The sequence below is a fragment of the Physella acuta genome, unplaced genomic scaffold, assembly GCF_028476545.2.
Source record: "Physella acuta isolate Inbredline_101_S28 unplaced genomic scaffold, ASM2847654v3 ptg000816l, whole genome shotgun sequence".
Lineage (NCBI taxonomy): Eukaryota > Metazoa > Mollusca > Gastropoda > Physidae > Physella > Physella acuta.
The window spans coordinates 191,962-217,500 of record NW_026732334.1 but is presented as its reverse complement, the minus strand read 5'-3'; the positions used below and the strand labels follow the sequence as shown (position 1 = coordinate 217,500).

The 25,539-nt window shown below is 36.6% G+C and overlaps 1 protein-coding gene across 1 annotated transcript in view; it reads left to right on the top strand.

Annotated features, from left to right (window-relative positions):
- Nucleotides 1-10,092, top strand: part of LOC131951606 (receptor-type tyrosine-protein phosphatase T-like) — a 21,034-nt gene extending 10,942 nt beyond the window's left edge. The window contains exons 6-17 of the mRNA XM_059313937.1: nt 440-516; nt 974-1,007; nt 1,511-1,608; nt 2,373-2,492; nt 3,279-3,421; nt 5,492-5,627; nt 6,428-6,514; nt 6,959-7,055; nt 8,343-8,416; nt 8,983-9,120; nt 9,244-9,385; nt 10,067-10,092. Of these exons, the coding sequence (XP_059169920.1) occupies nt 440-516; nt 974-1,007; nt 1,511-1,608; nt 2,373-2,492; nt 3,279-3,421; nt 5,492-5,627; nt 6,428-6,514; nt 6,959-7,055; nt 8,343-8,416; nt 8,983-9,120; nt 9,244-9,385; nt 10,067-10,092 (1,172 nt within the window). The remainder of the gene's footprint in view (nt 1-439; nt 517-973; nt 1,008-1,510; nt 1,609-2,372; nt 2,493-3,278; nt 3,422-5,491; nt 5,628-6,427; nt 6,515-6,958; nt 7,056-8,342; nt 8,417-8,982; nt 9,121-9,243; nt 9,386-10,066) is intronic.
- The last annotated feature ends 15,447 nt before the right edge of the window (nt 10,093-25,539 follow it).

The window sequence follows — 25,539 nt, the reverse complement described above, 5'->3', positions numbered from 1 at the left end:
TATTATGTCGTGCCTCGTATTTTGTGTCGTGCATATTGTGTCGTGCCTCGTATATTGTGTCGTCCCTCGTATATTGTGCGGTGCCTCGAATATTGTGTCGTGGCTCGCATTGTGTGTTACACAGTGAGTTATCAACACAGATGAAACTATTTAAAAACTCCATCAGTGAAATCATAATTACATAATTATATAAATATATATGTATATGCTTATATATATATATATATATATATATATATATATATATATATATATATATATATATATATATATACATATATATATATATATATATATATATATATATATATATATATATATATATATATATATATATATATATATATTTGTAAACTATAGTTACAAAACTCAAATCTTTCATTTCACACATAATTTTTTGGCAAAAATCCACACTTGCTGGCTATATAACTTTGAGCAGACGACCATTCTCGTGTCCTTCTGATCTCAAATGCGGAAGAAAATCAAGGGGAGTACATTAACGCCAGTTTTATTCAAGTAAGACTTAATTAAATTTGCACACAAATCTCCACTTTACGTAAAGTGCTCAATCGTTAAGACTTAGATCTAAACGCTAAACATGTACTAGACAGGTTATTTATAATTGCTTTTCGTTTACGTTTGATTGGCCTTTGATTCAGTCTTTCTTCCAGACTTTTTTTTCGAAATGTCCGGGGATACGGTCACTGGTAAAAGTAAATATTTTTTCTACAATTTTTTTTGTTGGGTTGAATGGGGGGTGGGGGGTTAGACTACCTCTACCACCCAACCATGCTTCCCCTCATGTTTATAATTGTCTGCAGATTATCATAAAATGAAGGTTGGACTACAATTTCTATGTTATTGTATATATTAAAATATGATATATAGTTTTGGGCTTATACGTAGAAACAAGCAATACAATGCAGTTTTACCAAACGTTTCATATGGTCTAATTTTACCTTCTCTTCTACAGGGTCTTGATCATGATATAATTATAGCATCACAAGGTAGTTTTTATTTTCTTTATAGTCGTCTATCTTTTTGTCCTTAGAGTGTTACATACTTAACAGCTAACACAATATTGTAATCTTCATATTCGGATTCGTAAATGTATTGTAAAATAAAAACATTGATGTTTGTCAACTGAATAGTTGCATCAAACTAATTATAAAGGTATACCAATAGAGTGAATTATAAACAAAGTTTACATCAAACTAATTATAAAGGTATACCAACAGAGTGAATTATAAACAAAGTTTACATCAAACTAATTATAAAGGTATACCAATACAGTGTACTATAAGCAACGTTTACATCAAACTAATTATAAAAGTTAACATCAAACTAATTATAAAGGTATACCAACAGAATGAAATGTAAGCAAACTTTACATCAAACTAATTATAAAGGTATACCAATAAAGTGAGATATAAGCGAACTTTGTAATTAGTTCTGATAGAAACAAAAAACTCCACATGATAAGTATACTGATACAGGCAATTTCCCCTAGGTCCCAACATTGTTATGGTTGATGACTTCCTGAGAATGTTGTGGGAGCAGAAAGTTAGTCGAGTTGTTATGTTGGACAATATAAACGACAGTGACGAAGTAGGTTGTAAAGTATTCACATTTTTTGTGTTCTTCTTTTTCGTCTTTTATTAATTCGTGACAAAATCTCGCGTACACTGAGATAAAACAGAGAGGTAAGGAGTTTTTTTATTTTTATTTTTGGTTTTATAATACAGCGATAAACAATTATTACGTTCTGAAGGATTTTGAAAAACTGGAAAGATAATGCTTTTTCAAGCAATCTTAAATCTCTAGAAATATATGATACTTTGTCTGAGATCATTTGTCCATGGTATCATTTATGCTGATATATTTTGTCATGGTATCTTTTGTTCGTGAGATTATTTGTCCTTGAGATCATTTGTCCTGAGATCATTTGTCCTGAGATCATTTGTCCTGAGATCATTTGTCCTGAGATCATTTGTCCTGAGATCATTTGTCCTGAGATCATTTGTCCTGAGATCATTTGTCCTGAGATCATTTTTCATGAGATCATTTGTCCTGAGATCATTTGTCCTGAGATTATTTGTTTGAGATCTTTTGTCCTGAGATCATTTGTCATGGAACCATTAAGAGTAAATACACTTTCGTCGACTTACCTCAAGCGGTATTCTTACACTCAGACAATATTACAATACTGTGTTATTTCCAATCATATCATTCATATAATCTGCACGATTACATTGTTTTATAACATAAAATAAAAATGTAAATGTATTTCACGGGTTTAAAAAAAAACACTTTAGATAATAATTGAATTTTTTTATGGAAACGATTTTAAATGCCTGATGATGTTTGTTTAGGAGCAGAAGCAATATTGGGACGACACGGAAAGACTCTTCCACAGCATGAAAGTGAAGGTACTGCATACAGAGGTATTTGCCGACTATACGCTCAGAAAAATGGAAATTACAAAAGTAAAGGTAAGGCTTTTTTTTTTCTTTTTTTTTTTTTTTGACGATGTTGCTATAGCTCAGAAATATTACTTTAATAATTTGATGAAATAAACTAAATACTTATTGTGATGAAATTATCTATACGAGCCGACCCGCGGCGTATCATACGCCGCTAGTTAGTTGTTTTATTTTCTACTTTTTAGTAATTCATAATTTGTGAATTCGACAGTACCAATGCTGCCACTTAATATATTTGCTTTTTGATTTATCAGTAGCTCGTTAAGGACGATACCCCCCTCCTTTCCCCAACCCCTACCCCACCCCCGTGAAAACAGCCTCCTCTTAGCTACCTCCCCTAAGTTTAAAATCGTTTTAAATAAATTATCTGCCCCTAGTAACCGTCACTAAACCCGGCTCTACGACTGTAAATATTTAGCGTGAACCAAAGCTCACCAGACCATGTAGCGGTGGGGTGGTAGGGAGCGCGCTTACAGCTTGTTTTTTAGCGTCTCCCAGAAGAGAATTATATATATATATATATATATATATATATATATATATATATATATATATATATATATATATATATATATATATATATATATATATATATGTAATGTGACTAAATGAACTAAATGTATATTGAGATGAAATAAACCAATGTTGATTTGATGAAATAAGTCAATGTTGATTGGATGAAATAAACCAATGTTGATTGGATGAAATAAACCAATGTTGATTGGATGAAATAAGTCAATGTTGATTGGATGAAATAAGTCAATGTTGATTGGATGGTTCACTTGATTCCGCCAGGGGGATGACGAGGTCTGCACGTTGATCCAATTCCATTTCACATCCTGGCCTGACAACAGCGTACCTTGTATCTGGCGTCTGGTAGACTTTGAGCATCGAGTATTTCGTGAGCCGACTCAGGCGTTAACGGTAGTGCATTGTAGGTCAGTCATATGTCACACAGTCAATACATTGTAGGTCAGTCATATGTCACACAGTCAATACATTGTAGGTCAGTCATCTATGGTCCATACAGTCATTACATTGTAGGTCAGTCTTCTGTCACACAGTCATTACATTGTAGGTCAGTCATATGTCACACAGTCATTACATTGTAGGTCAGTCATCTGTGGCCCATACAGTCATTACATTGTAGGTCAGTCATCTGTCACACAGTCATTATATTGTAGGTCAGTCATATGTGGCCCACACAGTCATTACATTGTAGGTCAGTCATCTGTCACACAGTCTTTACATTGTAGGTCAGTCATCTGTCACACAGAAATTACATTGTAGGTCAGTCATCTATCATACAGTTATTACATTGTAGGTCAGTCATCTGTCACACAGTCATTTCATTGTAGGTCAGTCATCTATCATACAGTTATTACATTGTAGGTCAGTCATCTGTCACACAGTCATTTCATTGTAGGTCAGTCATCTGTCAGCCCACACAGTCATTACATTGTAGGTCAGTCATCTGTCAGCATTACATTGTAGGTCAGTCATCTGTCACACAGTCATTTCATTGTAGGTCAGTCATCTATCATACAGTTATTACATTGTAGGTCAGTCATCTGTCACACAGTCATTTCATTGTAGGTCAGTCATCTGTCAGCCCACACAGTCATTACATTGTAGGTCAGTCATCTGTCAGCATTACATTGTAGGTCAGTCATCTGTCACACAGTCATTTCATTGTAGGTCAGTCATCTATCATACAGTTATTACATTGTAGGTCAGTCATCTGTCACACAGTCATTTCATTGTAGGTCAGTCATCTGTCAGCCCACACAGTCATTACATTGTAGGTCAGTCATCTGTCAGCATTACATTGTAGGTCAGTCATCTGTCACACAGTCATTTCATTGTAGGTCATTCATCTGTCAGCATTACATTGTAGGTCAGTCATCTGCACACAGTCATTTCATTGTAGGTCATTCATCTGTCAGCCCACACAGTCATTACATTGTAGGTCAGTTATCTCTCACACAATCATTACATTGTAGGTCAGTCATCTGTCAGCCCACACAGTCATTACATTGTAGGTCAGTCATCTGTCAGCCCAGACAGTCATTACATTGTAGGTCAGTTATCTCTCACACAATCATTACATTGTAGGTCAGTCATCTGTCAGCCCAGACAGTCATTACATTGTAGGTCAGTCTTATGTCAGCCCAGACAGTCATTACATTGTAGGTCAGTCGTCTGTCAGCATTACATTGTAAGTCAATCATCTGTCACACAGTCATTACATTGTAGGTCATTCATCTGTCAGCCCACACAGTCATTACATTGTAGGTCAGTCATCTCTCACACAATCATTACATTGTAGGTCAGTCATCTCTCACACAATCATTACATTGTAGGTCAGTCATCTGTCACACAGTCATTACATTGTAGGTCAGTCATCTGTCAGCATTACATTGTAGGTCAGTCATCTCTTGGTTGTCCAGTAGTGACCATCAGTGAGTTTACTAAATAAAAAGGTTTCTATCAAAGCCTTACACTACAGCTTAGTCAAACAGCTTGTACCTGCTGTTTTGTTCATTTACTCGGTGTATGGTTTGTTGCTCATACTATCCGCTACTTAAGGAGGAACGTGGTCAGATGGTAGAGTGTATAACTTCCAACCCGAAAGTCTTGAGTTCGGATCCAGTGATAGAATCCGTAAGACGTCCGTAAATCCCCCCCCCCCCCCACCAGATATCTGACTCATGTTAGAGAAAGTGAAGTCGGGAGGGCAGCCACTTTGTTCTTCATTAGCCGAAGTCACAGAAACAGGTGAACTCAACTTCACCTGCCCAAAAATCAATTGGTTTGAATTGGTACTTTATTCTGCTTTATGTTGAAGAGTAGACATATTTATGTGCACACACACAGAGAGAGAGAGAGAGAGAGAGAGAAACACGCACTTACATTTTATATATATATATATATATATATATATATATATATATATATATATATATAACTATTTCAATCGTGTGAGAGTTAAGTATTCAACTCCTTAGAAATGGATCAACGAGAACGTCAGTATTTTTGGCTCTTCACGATCTCCTTATGCAAGCAAGAACCACCCAATCAGTCGACTTCGTGGGGACAGTCAAGGCAATTAGGAGGGGCAGATCTCAAATGATTGATAGTTTTGTAAGTTGGTTGAATTATTCTAGTTATAGCAATTAGGAGGGGCAGATCTCAAATGATTAATAGTTTTGTAAGTTGGTTGAATTATTCTAGTTATAGCAATTAGGAGGGGCAGATCTCAAATGATTGATAGTTTTGTAAGTTGGTTGAATTATTCTAGTTATAGCAATTAGGAGGGGCAGATCTCAAATGATTGATAGTTTTGTAAGTTGGTTGAATTATTCTAGTTATAGCAATTAGGAGGGGCAGATCTCAAATGATTGATAGTTTTGTAAGTTGGTTGAATTATTCTAGTTATAGCAATTAGGAGGGGCAGATCTCAAATGATTGATAGTTTTGTAAGTTGGTTGAATTATTTGAGTTATAGCAATTAGGATCTTGAAATCCACGTTGAGTGTATCAGTCTATCAGAGAGCGGGGCTACAGCTTAGGATCCATGTTGAGTGTTTCAGTGTATCAGAAGGTGGCGCCCCAAGATGAAACACCTGCCGTAGTATTGTAGTTAGAAGAGCTATAATAGCACTTCATGTTTAAAATGTACTCCATCTCAATAAAGATCTATATGGAGTTATGTATTTTAAAAGATTTTATGTAAGTGATTAGTAAATGTTTACAAAGGAATGTTTGACAAAGCCTTAATTTAAAAATGCTCATTGTTAAATAATTGTAAGAAAGCCCGATGCATTACGACTAGTCAAGTGAGGTTGAAAGCTTGTATGGAAGGTTACAGAAGTAGGGTGCAATTTTTTCAGCTTGTGAACCAACTAACCAGTGTAGATGATGTACTTTGTACTCTATTCCAGGACTATTACATGTTTCTACACCACGCTCTTATGGCAGCGGTTACCTGTGACGGATCATACATTCATCTGAACGAGGTGTTTCTGAAGGTGTTTTTGATTGGGATCTATAGGGATCAAGAAACGCAACTGGAACGAGAATTCAATGTAGATTTCGTATATTCTTGGTTGCTATTTTAAAATTCTTGACATTTTTTTGGCGGGGGGGGGGGGGGGGTTGTAAGGAGGCGAGCGAACTTAAATTTTCGGGTGGGGGGGGTGACAAACATATACATTTTCTATATAAATCATATTTCTTTTTGGAGGGGGGGGTGCCGTATACGTTTCTCTGCGGGCTCTAGCTCCCCCCCCATCTCGAAGAGATGCCTGAAAAAAACTCTGTAGCATTATTTTGTTAAGTTCTAAATTCATTTCGAATTTTATATTATGAATTCATTATTTTGTCTGTGCATGAAGTTTTAGAAACATTCTCAGTTTACAAATGTACAGTTAAACCCTAAACAAACAAAGCCAATTGTTTTTCCCCTGACTTAGAATCTAACGTACATAACGACTTCATTTGAAGCTGACCCTGACAAGGAGAAGGTTCTAGTCGACCATGCGGACAAAAACAGGTTCAATGTTTACACAAGTAAGACGTCAACGCCCACACAGTAGACTAGATCAGGGGCGTAGCGAGGTCTGGTGTCACCCGGTGCGGCACTTATTGGTGTCGACCCCCAGAGGCGTAGCGACCCTTCCCGGGGACAAACTTTTAATTTTCGATTTGCACCCCCCCCCCCCCCATCCCCCCCACCCATCAAACTTTCGATTTGCACATCTTAAACGACTATTTAACACTCGAATTAATCGCTTAATTAAGTGGGATTATCATTTTTCTCTATATATTTTGCTATTGTTTGTCTTGGTGTCATCCCCCTAAATGGTGTCACCAGGTGTGGTCTGCACACCCCCCACCCTCGCTACGCCCCTGGACTAGATGGGTGTAGTACTTAATAGAAAATAGCATTAGCACTTCTAATATGATAAATGTATTAGTAGATCGTCCCTAAGTCCACCCAACTCTACGGATACTCAAATCATGTTAGAAAAAGTAAAGGCGGCTGTGTAAAGTGCTGCCCACACTTTCCCTTTATTGCCGAGGTCAAGAAGCATATTCTCTACTTCATCTGCCCAATGGATCGCTTGGTCTAGATGATTCTTTACATTATTTTTTACTTTACTGGGTCAGCGAATAATTATGCAGCATTATGTACTAAAGGCATTTAGGTATCACATTCGTCTCGGAGTTTGTTGCTCTATGGTTAAAGAGTAATGCAAACCTTAAGCAGAGTTTTCTAGAAAGGTGGTGTATCTTTCGTTGTGGTGTCACCGAATTTGACTGTGTTGCTTATTGGTGCTCGAACCCTAACCCAACACATAGTTGAATTGGTATTTTGTAAAGGCATCGATCTATTTATGATACCCTTTTCTACAAGGCAAATTATGGGTGGTATGAACAATGCCTCACCCCCCCCTTTCTCCCCCCCCCTACCAAAATGTAATGTTATACTATTTGCGTTGATCTCAAAAATTGGTATTTGTACAAATATGGCTTGTATCTAGTACATTACCCCCCCCCCCTTACATACTTCTAACTTCTGCCACTATATCTACATATTATAGGACTTGTATCGAGTACACGACCCCCTCCCACCACACATATTTCTAACTTCTGCCGATACATGTAGCCTACATGGGAGCCAGGCGTTTTCCCAAAAGACACTTGTAATTCGGGCAAACGGCCTTCAGGCAAGCGTCTTTCGTGAATTTGTCGTAGACCCAGCCTACATATATGGCTTGTATCAAGTACTCGAACCCCCCCCCCCACACACACACATATATATATTACTAACCTCTGCACGTCTCTCTACCACAGATGAGATGTACCGACCACTATTACATCCCGACTATAGCGACATAGGGGACTACATCAATGCTGTATCTGTTCAGGTACGGTTGGGTCTCACCTGAACGTCTGTAGAAAACACTACAGTTCAAGTTATATTTCAACTAAGTCACTGAGAGCTTTCTTTACTTAATGACTCTACCTTTCAACTAAGATGACTACATTTCAGTATAATTAAAGACGCTTTTCAGCAAAGACCGTTCCTTATTTAATAATTTTATCTTCCATCAATGATCTTTAGTTAATTACTTTACCATTCAACGACAAATATCGTTGTAATTTAATGACTTTTCTTTTCAGTCCATTTAAAGACACATTTCAACTTAGACTGTAAAAAATTGTGTATATCTTTATATTACATAAGAAATGAAAACAAAATATAACTAAGATTAGTCTTAAATTCAAATTTAACTCACTTATTAACTACGACCTTTATTGACAGAGTAATTTTAATTTTCAGACGTGTCAGGATTAAGATTCAAAATGATACATTTTATACGGTCCGTGTAGAAGGGATACAAATACTTATGTGTGTTAGAATATTATGTCTACGAGTGTTCGATTCTAGAACACCCCAGTTCCAGTCTATGTTTCAATGATCTTTCCACAGGTGTCTGATTCTGGAACAATCGATTACCTCACTCAGCTGCCTCTACCCACGACGGTCACCGACTTCTGGAGACTGGTCTCTCAGTATGACGTCACTCTCATTGTAGCGTTTGAACTAGAACTCAGAAAAAATGATGCTGTAATATTTTAAGTACATTATAGCTCTATTGCCATTTACCCAATAAACCAATATGTATTGCCAAATAAATTGTATCCACAAACACCATTAGAACTAATAAGTCTATTTGTTCCAACTGTTTAGACCATTGGCGTGTATTTACCAGAAAGTGAGGAAACTCCACTGTTGTGTGGGACCATAAGAGTGTATAAAGAGTCGTTCACATCAGGAACATGTTTTGAGGAGCTAACGCTTAGACTACAGCAAGAGGGAATGGGGCAGGAAAGTGATATTTTTATTCGGGTTTACAAACTAAAGTTAAAATTTAAACTAAAGTTACTGATCACATTTCGCATTATCACAGTGTAAACTTGTAAATTGTATTTATGTTTATTTATTTTCATGATATACTTAAGGCGACGTAATATTCAAAATGTCATTTCATTCTAACATGACTTGATAAGATTGTTTTGTATATAATTTAATTGATGTAACCACGGTTTGACAGTCAAATCTGATACATTTATAGAACGTATCATACATTTCTGTTTCCAGAAATCCAAGTCAAGAACGATAACCCACCTGTCGTACACCGCTACTGATTATGAAGCGAATCACATTCTACACATTGTACAGCTTCTCCGTTCAAAGCGGACAAAGAAAGAGGCAGTGGTTTGGATGTGCAGGTGAGAGATAAACGAACACGTTTCAGAAGACATACACTGTGTGTCGAGGTGTATATTTATTTAAACATTTTGACTTTTATTTTCCTAAACCGTATGTGCTCAACAAAGTGAGTATAGAGTAATTTGTGTTTTGTCTGTAGATTTTTTTACGATAGATTCCTAGCAATAGTACTCACCATTGTGTACTAATTGTGTTGTGCCTTTAATTATTTCAACTGTTCCCTAGCAAAAGAACTCACCATTGTGTACTAGTTGTGTTTTGTATTTCACCTATTCCCTAGCAAAAGCACTCACCATTGTGTACTAGTTGTGTTTTGTATTTCACCTGTTCCCTAGCAAAAGCACTCACCATTGTGTACTAGTTGTGTTGTGCCTATAAATATTTCAACTGTTTCCTAGCAATAGAACTCACCATTGTGTACTAATTGTGTTGTGCCTATAAATATTTCAACTGTTTCCTAGCAATAGCACTCACCATTGTGTACTAGTTGTGTTTTGTATTTCACCTGTTCCCTAGCAAAAGCACTCACCATTGTGTACTAATTGTGTTGTGCCTATAAATATTTCAACTGTTCCCTAGCAATAGAACTCACCATTGTGTACTAGTTGTGTTTTGCCTAAACATCTTTCAACTGTTCCCTAGCAAAAGTACTCACCATTGTGTACTAGTTGTGTTTTGTATTTCACCTGTTCCCTAGCAATAGCACTCACCATTGTGTACTAGTTGTGTTTTGCCTATAAATCTTTCAACTGTTTCCTAGCAAAAGAACTCATCATTGTGTACTAATTGTGTTTTGCCTTTAACTATTTAAATTGTTTCCTAGCAAAAGAACTCACCATTGTGTACTAGTTGTGTTTTGCCTATAAATCTTTCAACTGTTTCCTAGCAAAAGAACTCACCATTGTCTACTAGTTGTGTTTTGCCTATAAATCTTTCAACTGTTTCCTAGCAAAAGAACTCACCATTGTGTACTAGTTGTGTTTTGCATTTCACCTTTTCCCCAGGAACGGCGCCGAACAATGTGGATTAGCCTGTGTATTGTCGCTAATCCTCGATCAGTTCGATCGTGAAAAGTGTTTCTCGGTACCAGTTGTCGTTGGGAAAGTGAAGTCAATTCGACAAGAAGTCATCCCGACATTAGTAAGTCAATTATGTTTTCTTGCAGTCATGTTTGAAGTCAGTGGCGTAGCGAGGTCGGGTGTCACCCGGTGCGGCACTTAATGGTGTCACCCCCAAGAAGCGTAGCGACTTTTCCCGGCGCCCGGGGACAAACTATCAATTTTCGATTTGCACCACCCCCCCCCCCCCCTCAAACTTTCGATTAGCACCCCCCCCCCTCCACCGTTGTCGGGATTTGTCAAATTTGCTCTTAAAAGACTATTTAACACTTGAATTAATCACTTAAGTGAAATTATCATTTTTCTCTGTATATTTTGCTATTTTTTGCCTTGATCTCACCCCCTAAATGGTGTCACCCGGTGCGGTCCGCTTCCTTCCGCCCCCCTCCCCTCCCCCGCTACGCCACTGTTTGAAGTCATTCCAGCAACACTAAGTCAAAAGTGCTTTAAATCAATCAGAGCTAAAGTTATCCCGTATTATTCAATCAAAAGTATATGTTTCTTTTCTTATTATAAATTATTTTTGAAATGAATGTATACATCTAATCACGTGACCTCACCTAGGCTTTCTGTAAATAATAAAACATAAAGTGTGGCACAACATTAAACTATTTAACATCATCTGAACGTCGTGGTCGGTAGGTAGAGCACTAGACTACTAGCCGGAAGATCTCGAGTTCGGATCTCGGTCCAAACTTGGGACTCCCAGACAAGCATATGTCCAGCCAGCTCTGATAGGTACCTGACCCACGTAAGGGAAATTAAAGGTGGTGCGGCATAATGCTGACTACATCAAACTTTATATACAGAGGTCTATAAATAGGTGAACTCTACTCCACCTGCCCTAAGAATTATTAGATCCGATAACTACACCAAACCTGTATACACAGAGGTCAAGAAACAGGTGAACTCTACTCCATCTGCCATAAGAATTATTAGATTTGAAATGGAAACTTTACTCTCGTTTCACTTAACACCATTAATATTTCCGTTTCAACAAAAAGAAAACCTAACTCCCCAGCACCAGTACTGGACGTTGTACGAGGCGGTCAAACTCTACAGTGAGACGGTGTTATGTCAAGTCAGAAATAGAACAGAGTACAGCACGGCCGTGTGAGCAATCAAAGTGTAACAAAATATGTATCAACATTATGTAACAACACAATGAATCAACATAATGAATCAACATAATGTAATAACATTGTGTAACAACATAGTGTAACAACATAATGAATCAACATAATGTATCAACATAATGTAATTACTTAGTGTAACAACAGAGTGTAATAACATAATGTTACAGGAAAATATAAGAACAAAATGCATGTGACAACATACTGTTACAAAAACATGTAGCAAGTCTGTCACTGCAATATTTAATGACCAAATGTAAACACATCGAATAACAACAAAATTATCAATGTGACTGAAATGAAACGCGTAATGTGCGTGAAGTAAAAGATTGAACTGAGTATGAGCCGATTAAAAAATGAGTAACTGATGTTACAAACATCATATTTATATCAAGTTACAAATAATGCTATTGATGTTATGAATGTAGTAAATGTAAACCTAAGTAGGTTCAATTACATGTGAAAGATATATTTGTTAATTTTTATGCATGATTGTTGTGGGTTACATTTAAAATATATTCATTTGAAGGTCTGTTTGATTTAAGAAACTTAACAAGTTTTTATAATAAATGAAATGAAAAAAAAAATGTTTTAATATATATTTTCGTGTAAAGTCTACGTTTTCAAGCATACAAATCTTTTATTCGAAATGCAATGTGCTCATATATATAACTCAAATGTAAACATATTGTGTATTTGGTATTACAAGATATAATTCTATATTTTTGACGCCCTGAATTAGTAAATAATACGTATGATGTATAAACTGGTGTGATGTTTTCATGATAAATGGAAAAATAAACTTTTTAAAAGTTTAAATTCATTGTAATATTTCAGATTGCCAAATAAATAAATAGTTACACTTGCTTTTGAATTTACGTGTTGTTTTTTTTTTTTTACGGAAATGTAACTTAAGTACGTAACGGACATCATTATGTAAAAGTATAAAAATTGTAATTTAGTAAACAAACAAACATGGCGCCTTAGTAAATACACGTCTTTGATAATCTATATATATAATTCTCTTCTTCGAGCCGTTAGAAAACAAGCTGCAAACGCTCTCCCTACCTCCCCACCCCTACATGGTTTTAGTGAGCTGTGTTCACTCTAAATGTTTAGAAGCAGAGCCAACGATTTTAAACGTAGGGGGGGGAGGAGGGGGGGAGGGAAGGAAGGGGGGGGTTATGGTCCTTAACGAGCTACTTATAGTGTTTTAAAGAAATATTTTCAGTGTCAGCGTTGGTACTGTCGAATTCACAAATTATGAATTATTGAAAATTAGAAACAACTAAATAGCGGCGTATGTTATGCCGCGGGCCGGCTCGTACTTTTATAACAAATATCAATAATAGAAAAGTAAGAAATGGTACAAGTAAGGGTAGATTATTCCTAAATTTCCTGCTAATGCAGAGGTTATTAATGGTTGTCGCTCTTAGATCTTTCGACATATTCTTCAATGAAATATGGGAATTGATTTATTTTTTTTAATAATCACTAAATAATAATATTTAAATACTTCTTAATTACAAGATTTTATATAATTATAAGTAAAGAATAAAAGTAAATTATTTTCTTTAAACTATAGTAGTTAAACCACGATTTAAATAAGTAAAAAGAAATGCGTTGGTTACAGTTGGGGTTGTGGTAGGCTAATGGTTATTTAGGTTCGTGGAGAGCAAATAGACATCGCTGATTGTAGACAACTTATAGACATCGCTGATTGTAGACAACTTATAGACATCGCTGATTGTAGATAACTAATAGACATCGATGATTGTAGATAACTAATAGACATCGCTGATTGTAGATAACTAATAGACATCGCTGATTGTAGACAACTAATAGACATCGCTGATTGTAGATAACTAATAGACTTCGATGATTGTAGATAACTTATAGACATCGCTGATTGTAGACAACTAATAGACATCGCTGATTGTAGATAACTAATAGACAGTGGAGTTTGTAGACAAATAATAGTGGGGTTGTTGCCTGTATGATTTTTTTAAACACCCCGATAGTTTCGACTTACACAACCATCTTGCTATACATTAAATTAATCATCCTATCCACCTTGCCATGTAACAAATTAATCATCCCAACCATCTTGCTATACAACAAATTAATCATCCCATCCATCTTGTCACACAACAAATTAATCATCCTATCCATCCCACAAAGTGGTACCCGTCACTTGCACTGACCTCGTCTAAAAATAGCTCACTATTGAATGATACATTCATTTTATCCCAGCCCCTCCCTCCCCGCCCATACCCAACCAGTCCTCACCCACAACCCTCACAACGTAGATCGAAGTGATGAATGCAGTGGCTATTTTTATCGGCCACATGACCTCAATAGAGAACTGTAAATGTGACGTATACAACATGGCGGAAGAAAGGATTTTAAGAATGAAGTCGGTCCTGGAACTGTAACATTTGCTCTTAATGGATTATTTTTTTCAAATAAAGAATACAGGCTGTGACTGGCTGAGGGCCTACACCCCCCAATATATATATATATATATATATATATATATATATATATATATATATATATATATATATAGGGCCTATATATATATATATATATATATATATAGGGCCTATATATATATATATATATATATATATATATATATATATATATATAATTTGATACATTTATTAACAGCAATATCTCGACTTTGATGATATTTGTTTCATTATACGAAGTTTTGGAAACAACATGGGCATTTGTTTGTTAATTATCAAACAAGGTGATGTTTTGAAAATCAATAACTGTTTAGTTTAAAGTGTGATAAGCAATGTAATTATCATGTAATTATCATTTAATAACCACGTGATAACCATTGAATAACTACTTGACAACCATTTGATAAACTTGTGAATACCATGTGGTAATCATGTTAATTTTTGTTTTCCACACACAAATCGAAGTTCCAGAACAGCGTATGAAAGCAGGTTTAATTCATCAGTCTCTTTCATGCCAGGTTAATTATCTGATGAAATGCAAAAAAAAAAAAAATTGTATAAGATAAAACAAGGCTAAACTACGATTTTTGAACAAGCAGGGAAATTAAAATAAAATTATATACAAGAAAAATCAAAGATTAACACAAAAAGCAAAACAAAGGTTTGCTGTAATGAGTGACCTCTATTTAAAGCTGTTTATCCCACATCCGGGCATTTCTCCCCGTCATGCTATTATTATTCAGATTTTCTAAGTTTGGCTACAACCAAATCTAAAAATAGCAACCCGAATGAAAGAATCTAAACGTGGATCTTTGACCACGTCTGTTATGTTATCCTTTTGTTGTCGTCAGGCAGATGTCGAGATAAAAAATGTCCACAAAATGTCCAGCCACTTGCGTGACTCATAAAAAATCCTTTTTGTTGGATTTTCTTGAAATAGAAGGAGGAATTTTGAGCCATATGCGGTCTGGGTATTTCTAAATTTAGTACCTAACAGGATCACATGATATAGAATACGATTTATTTTTAGCCGAAATGAAAAAAAAATTGTTTTCGGGGGGGTTTTATTTACGAACTTAAAATTAATGTTTCCTTCCTTGTATGTAGGTGTGAGCTTATTTAAATCTAATCTAGACACGAGGGTTATAAATAAATGCGTTGATGAGATACAATAGGCGTCGACGGAGATAACTTATTTCCTAAAATATTTGCGAGTTATCGTGTTAATGTTTGTATTATAATTTCCCATTAATGTTTTCGCGTCGTCTTGACAGCTATAATATTATTAATAAACATGGAGACATTTGTATGGGGTTTAGACGGAGGCGCTGCGGCGGACAGGCTATTTTAAGTATGGTGTTGTTTTACTGAGTCAAAAGTACCTAAAATAGTAGATCATGGAAGTAGAGAAAAGTATAGCCAGGCAGTACGCATTGTATACTAGCAGTAATGGCATGGTCATAATAAATAGAGCTTTGTAAATTAGTGGCTGGGAAAGGGGGGGGAGATTTGAGTAATTACATGTAATATGGTTGCTACTGTTAAGGAATAAAATTAAATCCCATGTATTGCATTGATCATACAAAGTATTCATTAAAATATCACACAATGGCAGATGTGGTTTGCTGGTAGACCGCAGGGCTGCTAACCCAAATTGTCGAGGTCCAATCCCAGCCACGTATACGTAGGACGCCCCCTGAGTCCACGTGACTCACATATGTACCTCACATTAGGATGAGTACAGTCGACGGTAGGACGCCTCTGAGACCAAGAAACTCAAATAGGTACCTGCCTCACATTAGGGTGAGTACAGTCGACTGTAGACGCCCCTGAGTCAAGGAAAATCAAATAGGTACCTGCCTCACACTAGGATGAGTACACAGTCGACTATGTATACTGCTCACACCACTATCACTGTATATCCCAGGTAACAGAAATAGGTGAACTCTACTTTGTCTATGTTCAAAGGGGTAACTTTTATCGAACATAATATTGACATCACGCAATTAAAATCTTGACTACATATTCTCACAAGCAGTTTTAACATACAATCCCTTGTAAATCTGACTTTCACAATACCACATAATACAGTTCTCACTGACATACACATAGCATTCATCACACTATCCCTCTACTAGTGTATACTTTATAAACAACTAGCCGTCCCGGCCAGGCCCTGCTCTGGCTTCTGTGAAAAACCTTTCCGTTAAAGACCATTACCTGTGTGTTTAGTAATCATCATAAACCCGGCATTGCCCACCCAAACCACAACCAACCAAAACAACAAAACGCAAACATAACGCTAACACAATTAGAAATACAAACGAAAACAAAAACCTAACAACAAACCCAACCACAACCACAAACACCAATACAAACACAAAGAAAAAACAAACGAAAACAAAAACCTAACAACAAACCCAACCACAAACACCAATACCAAAAAAAAAACAACGAAAAAGCAAACGAAAACAAACCAAATCCAAACGCAAAACCAACCAAAAACACAAATACAAACCCAAACAAAAAAAAACAAAAACGAAAAAAGAAAGAACAAAAACGAACCAAATCAAAACGCAACCACTAACGCAAACCCACCTAAACACAAAGAAAACACTAACGCGAACATAAACGCCCGGGGCAGAATCGCCTGTTTTAGCTTAATAAACGACTATAGTACCCCAACTTATTCATAGTTTTTGCACTCACTTAAACGAACGCGCCTGTTTCAATTTAATGAACAATTATAATACTCCAAGCTTATCCGTAAAATACCTAAAACATTTGCACTTGATCAATCCCCGCTAATTATGTAATTATTTTTTTCCCAACACCAAAACAAAGTAATTAAAAAGTAAATGCTTTTCAACTAATGCAATACTTTCATAAAGGGAAGTAATTGTGTTTTGCCTAATTTATCAAAGGGAAGTAAGCGCTATAGGACTAAATAAAAACATAATTAGAATTTTTGTAAAAGATTATATTTTTTTTAAAACTTGTGTTTAATGAACATGCCGACAATTATTACTATAATTTGAAAAATGAAAATGATTTCCCAACTCTTTTAATAGTAATTTTTTAACTCATAAATTTAGACAAACGCGCACGATAATTGATCTAACACTTAAATCCGTAGAAATGCCAACGACAAACATATGCGTTACAGAATTGAGCTTTATATATTAGATTGACCATGCAACACACTTTTCACGACCCAGAAATATTTTTAGATTCGTTCACTCATTAAAATACCATCAACACAGTTTTAAGAATTGAGAGTGCTGTTATAAAAAAAAAGTTATATTATTGAGTGAACATATAATATTCTCTAATGATTTATAAATAAAACCAACCATTTTCAAGTATGACGCAAAATCGAAATACATCTCTAATTAACCTGTCAGATAATTAATGAATTAATGACAATGGGTTATTTTCAAAACAGAAACCTTGAAATTAAATTGGAATAACATTACAAAACCCACATATAGCTACACATGAAAAATCCTGTTAGGCGATGGATTTAATGTGTTTCTTTTAGAATTAAATTCTAATCACGGAGACAGGCTGTACATTGGAGGTTGGGGGAGGGGGTTAAATTAAAAATGGTGGTCGGTGCTATTTCAATCGAGACTACAGATAACTTGTTCATCGATGTTTTAATTTCAAAGCTCACGCGTGTCAATTAATTAACACATTTTAAATTAATTTTCATAAAATAAGTATTTCGATAAGAATGGAAGCAGTTGATAAAATACAACAATTGATGCTTGAAGGAGACATACACTTGTATGAAATAAACTATTATATGTCGAACATGTAGAACATACCCATACACCGTTTAACGGATATTTCACTATTTCTAAATCTAAAGCACAAACGCATTGCGCTTTATCAAAGGGAAACTACCCATAAACTCCAGTGTCAGTAAGCCTGTGACAGTATTGACGTCACGAGGGTCAGGTCAGAGTTGGCTGGGCTTGAGGAATGACATCCTGCACGTCAACGCTTGCTGTCAGTATCACGTGGCTGGCATGTCACATGACAGCGCAGGTATAATGACAGTTGGGGTTGTGTTGGGTGGGGTTTATCGAACAGAGTTGGGGTTCAGATGTTGTTTTACTTTGATCTAGGTGAGAGTGGTATCAACAGGTTGTTTTTGTAGAGATGGAGGAGGAAGTTTGTGTGTGTGTGTGCGTGTGTGAGTGTGTGTCTTTGTGTGTGTAAAGATGCATGTGAGTGTGTGTACAGGTACATGTGTGTGTATGTGTAGCTGAAAAAGTATATTATGTCAGTGAGTTTAGGGAATATGTGAACATGTAATTTTGGGTTAGTGGTGATAAGTGAAATGTAAGGTAGGTATGTGGGTAATTGTAGGATTGTACGTCTGAATGTACTGAGAGTGTGTGAATGTGTATGTGAGTACATGTTGGAATGTGTGTGTGTGTGTGTGTAAAGGTGCACAGTGTGTGTGTGTGGATGTAACGGTGCATGTGTGTGTGCGTGTGTGTGTGTAGCTGAAGAAGTATATTTCGTCAGTTAGTGAATATGTAAAAATGTGGGTAGGGGCGACTGAATATGTAATAATGTGGGTAGGGGCGACTGAATATGTAATAATGTGGGTAGGGGCGACTGAATATGTAATAATGTGGGTAGGGGCGACTGAATATGTGATAATGTGGGTAGGGGCGACTGAATATGTGATAATGTGGGTAGGGGCGACTGAATATTTGATAATGTGGGTAGGTGCGACTGAATATGTGATAGTGTGGTTCGGGGTTATCGAATATGTGAATGATTGGCGTCTATAAAATCAGAAATTAGTATTTGAGATCCTGAGCAACAAATTATAACGAAAGCGTAATATCACAAGCCCATTTTAGACCAGAGACCTGTGGTGTATAAATATTTCAAAGAATATATGGAGCTCTGATAGATGTTTTAAAAGATAGATCTTCACGCACAACCGTTTGCAAACATCATTAAATGCAACTTCTTATACATGGCCTATACCTGAACTTTACTACACCTATCAACCACCCAAATGTATGGTATCACTAAAATCATATTATGATACTCATTTTTTAAATACTTAAAACAGAATTCACAGACATAAAAATATATGAACACGAATATAAACATGTCTTGTAAACACAACAGTATTCCATTCTCACTATTGCATTTAGAGGAAGTTTATCATGATATGTATACACAACACCTATATACATCACAACATATTACAACATACACATCATATGCTTGCCACGTTAATACACTTATACAACATTCCCACAAATAAATGACACAAAGCACGTAGAAAGTTTAGAGAGGTATAAGCATGTAATTATACAAGGCTATTGAATATGTATATTAAATTCAAATACAAAGATTTAAATTATAGTATTACATAGTTAAACGTAATAATCGCATACATTTCTTCAAACACGTCTATTCATTTTTTACTACGCAGGAAAGAATAGATCCATTTATCTTTCCTAAAATAAATGTTTAAATAATCGATAACCGTAAAGATAACCAGCGTGAATTTCTGTCATTTGAACGATCGTTCTGTTGATGCTTGGCCCTGTGTGGAATCATTGATGATGTCATCACACACTAAATCAATACCTGCGCGAGCTCATCACCTCGATAATCATACAGCAGGAGAATGACAGAACAAGTAACTCGACGTTCGACGGGTCTCTTGGACCCAGACAAGAACAGGCGGACGCCCAAGTAAACACTCGGTTAATTCATAAAGATTTCTCACTGCCATTTACTGCACAGCCGAGAGATGCAATCACGCGAAAAGCGGCCGCCATTTAAAAGCTATTTTTAGCAAGACGAGATCTCTTGTAGTGAAGGGAGACAAGTTTATCTCTGTAGGGTGTTAATCGATGGTTGGAAGAGCTTCAGAATACAAACACACGCACATTTAATTGGAATACACACACACAAGCGTATATATATATATATATATATATATATATATATATATATATATATATGGGAGAAAAAAAAAGCATGCTCTAGTGCTATTACTACCTAAACTGACTGACCACATTAAAGGTGTGCTGGACACTTCCGGTCACGCGCAAAGTGCACGTAACTTTCAAATACCCCCCCCCCCCCACCCTAGAATAAAATAGAGAAAAAAAATAAAATTGTATTAAAATATTCTTAATGTCCGTTACTTCTCCCTCCCCCGAAAATGAAAGTGCCCTTGCCCATATCTCATGTCCGCCCCCCCCCCCCTCCAAAAATAAGTGTCTGAAAGAAACACTGGAGCGCAGGGTACAAATTACCAAGTTTCCTGTAAAACTGCCTTCTAAACATCCAATTATCTGTAAGATTTTATCAAGTCTAGTATTACCGTAGCCTAGTAAGCTGTAATTGTATTTAAAAGTGCGGTCGATTTCCAGCAGTCTAATAAAGACACAATCAGGATGTACACTAACGATATCCAGTTAAAGCGCTACAATGATTTTTTTTTAAATCTTAACTTTGAGCTATTTATAGCAGAATGCAAATTTGACCTAATTTACGCTGCCAGCCGATAGTTTAAACCTTGCACCAACGTTCCTGTGGCTGAATTTTTTTTTTCAATCGATTCCAGCCTTCTTCCCGGACAGGCAATGACGTCACAGAATGGTTTGAAAGATGGCAATTATGCCAGTAAACAAACCACTTGCAGAGTATTGCCTACAGGATGAGAGTCGTGTTCATCTGGCTGTAAAGGAACGAATTAATTGCAATCAGATGCGTTTATTTAACATCTTTGTTGTGCTAAATGACTTGTTCTTTTTTTGTTAGCAGGTCGATTTTTGTTTTTTTCTGAACGGTAAACTATAGTCAAATTGATCGTCTGTTCACTGGGCAGTCAGGTGGCTGGACAGTCAGGTGACTGGGCAGTGAGGTGACTGGGCAGTCAGGTGACTGGGCAGTCAGGTGGCTGGGCAGTCAGGTGACTGGACAGTCAGGTGGCTGGGCAGTCAGGTGACTGGGCAGTCAGGTGACTGGGCAGTCAGGTGATTGTGACAGGGCGGTCAGGTGGCTGGACAGTCAGGTGACTGGGCAGTCAGGTGACTGGACAGTCAGGTGACTGGACAGTCAGGTGGCTGGGCAGTCCCCTTTAACGAACCTACCAGTTTAATTAAATAAAAACCTGACAAGGTAATTTGCATCTAACTGAATATCAAGAGAAAGATTTTTTTAAATACTTGTATTTGCAATTTAAAACAAGTACATCAACACATTTTATATAATTTCGATCATCTATATTCTAATGAAACCGAAATATTTTACAAATGTATGTATTAAATAAAAATGAAGATGGATTACAAAATATAAACGTATAAATAATAAATTAATATGTTGTTTAGACCATTTTAACAACATTTATATACATAGTTTATTCAGGGAGGTAATAAATTGTTAGTATTTGCTAGTGAAAAATTCGAATTCGAGCGAGAGTAGGGATCATGGGGGCAAAATCATTGAAATGGCGAGAGGAGGGTTCATGGGTGTAAAATCATTGAAATGAGGGTGAGGGTATGTGTGGGTTCTGGTTCAAAGATTTAATTTTTTTTTTTTTTTGTGATGAGGGATTATTGAGGAGTATTTGTAGTATCAAATAATTAACATAATTTGTCTTTATTTTTTATTGGTAATACATCATCATCAGAATATAATATAGTATTTCACAGAGGCGTAGCGACCCTTACCGGCGCCCGGGGACAGACTTTCAATTTGGCGCCCCCCCCCCCCCTCCCTCAAACTTTCGAATTGCACCCCCCCCTCAAACTTTTGGTTTGCACCCCGCCCCCCTCAAACTATTTATAATGAAAAAATGCAGCTAAAATGATACTTTAATTTGTTTTTACAACCCATTTTGGCGCCCCCTAAGTTGGCGCCCGGGGATATATTTGCCCCCCCCCCCCCCCCCATCTCTACGCCTCTGGTATTTTGGTATTTCAACACAAGACATTGCAATGGTAGTAATTTTTTGGTGTGTTCAGGTGTATTTGCAGTTTATAGTTGGGTCGGGAATGAGCATGGCGGTTTGGGTAAGGAGTATCAGGCATCAGACTCAGTAAAGCGTGTCCTAACCGTTTTGGTGTTCTATATATAGCTTTTGAATTGATGTGTTGAACATTTAGACGCATTCTTTTGATAACGTCCGGAAAGTAAAATAAAGTAGTTGCAATCTATGCCTAGCAAATGATGTTAAGAAAATGTATTAATTTTTTATAATAATTTTACCCAGTTATATTTTTATTGTGTACAAAAGTTTTAATTTTAAACAAAAAATAACTATTTTTGGTAGATTTTAACAAAACAAGCAAGCGTTTTAACAGATAAAAATTATATAATTCTTTATTTTTAAAGAAAATACTGTTTAGTCTACAATTTTTTCCCCTGTCTATTCTTAAACCAAAGTACAAGGTAAACGTGTGTTCTTTCCCTTTAGACAAAATGGAGGCCTCAAGCTGGCGCTGAATCTAGTTTCGATTTAGATTAAGAAACAGTGCACCTTCAGTGTATGCCAGCCAATCTGACCGTGGATTACATAATTCTGCTCCATCGATTCAACATACCTGTCTCAGGTAACAAAAAAATCAATATCGACTTATACAAACATAAAGAATAAATACATTCTAAAACAATAAGCTAAGGAAATCATATTGTTTTAATGATGTCTATTTCTGTAAAGATGAATTTGATTTTTAATTAAGGTGGAGATAGGATTACGTGCATCTTTTAAAGAAAGAGTTAGGTAATGTTTGTTCTCAGGAAATAATGAGAGACAGCAGGCAGTGACCCAACGTGTCACTAGATAGTCCAGGATCATCTTAAGTCAACACACAGATACACAGTGGCAGCTGCTAATGTGTTGTCACTCGACTCTGGGGGCTGGAAGGAACTCATGAGCTAATCTCTGAGAATCGTAGCCCACTGGCCAAAAGCTAGTCACTTGAAAACGTAGGCCATAAGCTAGTCTATGCAAAACGTAGGCCACTGGCCTAAAGCTAGTCACTTGAAAACGTAGGCCAAAAGCTAGTCTCTGGAAATCGTAGGCCATTGGCCAAAAGCTAGTCTCTGGAAATCGTAGGCCATTGGCCAAAAGCTAGTCTCTGGAAATCGTAGGCCATTGGCCAAAAGCTAGTCTCTGGAAATCGTAGGCCATTGGCCAAAAGCTAGTCTCTGGAAATCGTAGGCCATTGGCCAAAAGCTAGTCTCTGGAAATCGTAGGCCATTGGCCAAAAGCTAGTCTCTGGAAATCGTAGGCCATTGGCCAAAAGCTAGTCTCTGGAAATCGTAGGCCACTGGCCATAAGATAGTCCATACAAAACGTAGGCCACTGGCCAAAAGCTAGTCTATGCAAAACGTAGGCCATTGGCCTAAAGCTAGTCCATGCAAAAGTAGGCCACTGACCAAAAGCTAGTTTCTGCAAAAGTAGGCCACTGGACATAAGCTAGTCTATGCAAAATGTAGGCCACTGGCCATAAGCTAGTCCATGCAAAACGTAGGCCACTGGCCAAAAGCTAGTCTATGCAAAACGTAGGCGACTGGCCTTAATCTAGTCCATACAAAACGTAGACCACTGGCCTTAATCTAGTCCATGCAAAAGGTAGGCCACTGGCCATAAGCTAGTCCATGCAAAAGGTAGGCCACTGGCCATAAGCTAGTTCATGCAAAAGGTAGGCCACTGGCCATAAGCTAGTTCATGCAAAAGTAGGCCACTGTGAGGAACCTTTACATGAGCTCGTCTGTTGGAATTAGGTTTTTTAATAAAACGTATGCTACAACACCATATAAAATAAAAAGCATCATATTGGCTTTTGTTTCATTTTAATCTCTGGATATTTTGGGCTATGTATTTCAAATTATTGTAAATGGTATCTAAATGTATAAAATATTTATTTTCGACTTTTTTTGTTTTATTTTTGACATTATCTGTTCTAGCTAAAAATCAATAATCTGGGGAACGTAAATTAAAAATGCTTTCAACAAATCATAGGCAAAAGCTAACACAGGACAAGAGCTTTCCGTTATTCTGTTCCAAAATTTCGAAACAGAAACATTACTGGAGAAGGTTGGGGGGGGGGGTGTTGGCTCAAAGAAGAATCAATAACTTTTCCCAAACTTTTCCAAACCAAGTCATCCATCAAAGCTTTGTTAGTTCCCTTGAGACTTGCATTACTCCCCTTGAAAACGTAGGGAATCTTCACTGAATTACGGCCCAGCAGAGTTGCAATGACGTCAAACTGCCAGGCATAAATTGCATTTCATTGTCCCTGCGGTCAATATTTTGTGTTTTTTTTAAAACTCGTGATTATAATATTTCACGCACTTGTCAATAAGGCCTTAACAGGGTTGAGGGGAATATTTGCACATTCAATGCATCGGTTCTAAATCCGCAAACATGGGCGTATTGAAACTCCATACCCGTAACATTTCTATCAAACACAGCACAATTTAGTGGGCGTCATTTCTTGTAATTTATCTGGCTCCAACGTATCAACTGGTAACAATAGCGACAATTCTTAATAGATAAACACAGATGTATTCTTTTCGCTGAAACACTGTTCTAAACCAACTATGTAAACTCAAATCACAAACTTATTTTCTTGATAGAGCTAACTACAGACAAAGTTAACTGTAAATTGTAATGCAATACTACTGTGTCTTATCGTTAATTACTCGACAACCTGCTAGAGCTGACCTTGGTGAGCCATACTAATTAAGGAAGTAATCAACGCCGACTATGATTTTTAGATTGAACTTTGTAAATATATTGCCCGCCAGTATCCTTAAGTAAGATGATAGTACTGTTTTCTACTCTGTCACGTCTCTTAATAACACAACATTGCAGCTTGATACGCATAAAGAAATATCACCCTTACACATATTGCACGATATCATGAAATAGACTAAATCTCATCCTAAAACACACTTTACTTCTTCATAACCTAGACAAAACATTTCTTTACATATACTTATTTGGTGTTTAGAGTGGGGGGGGGC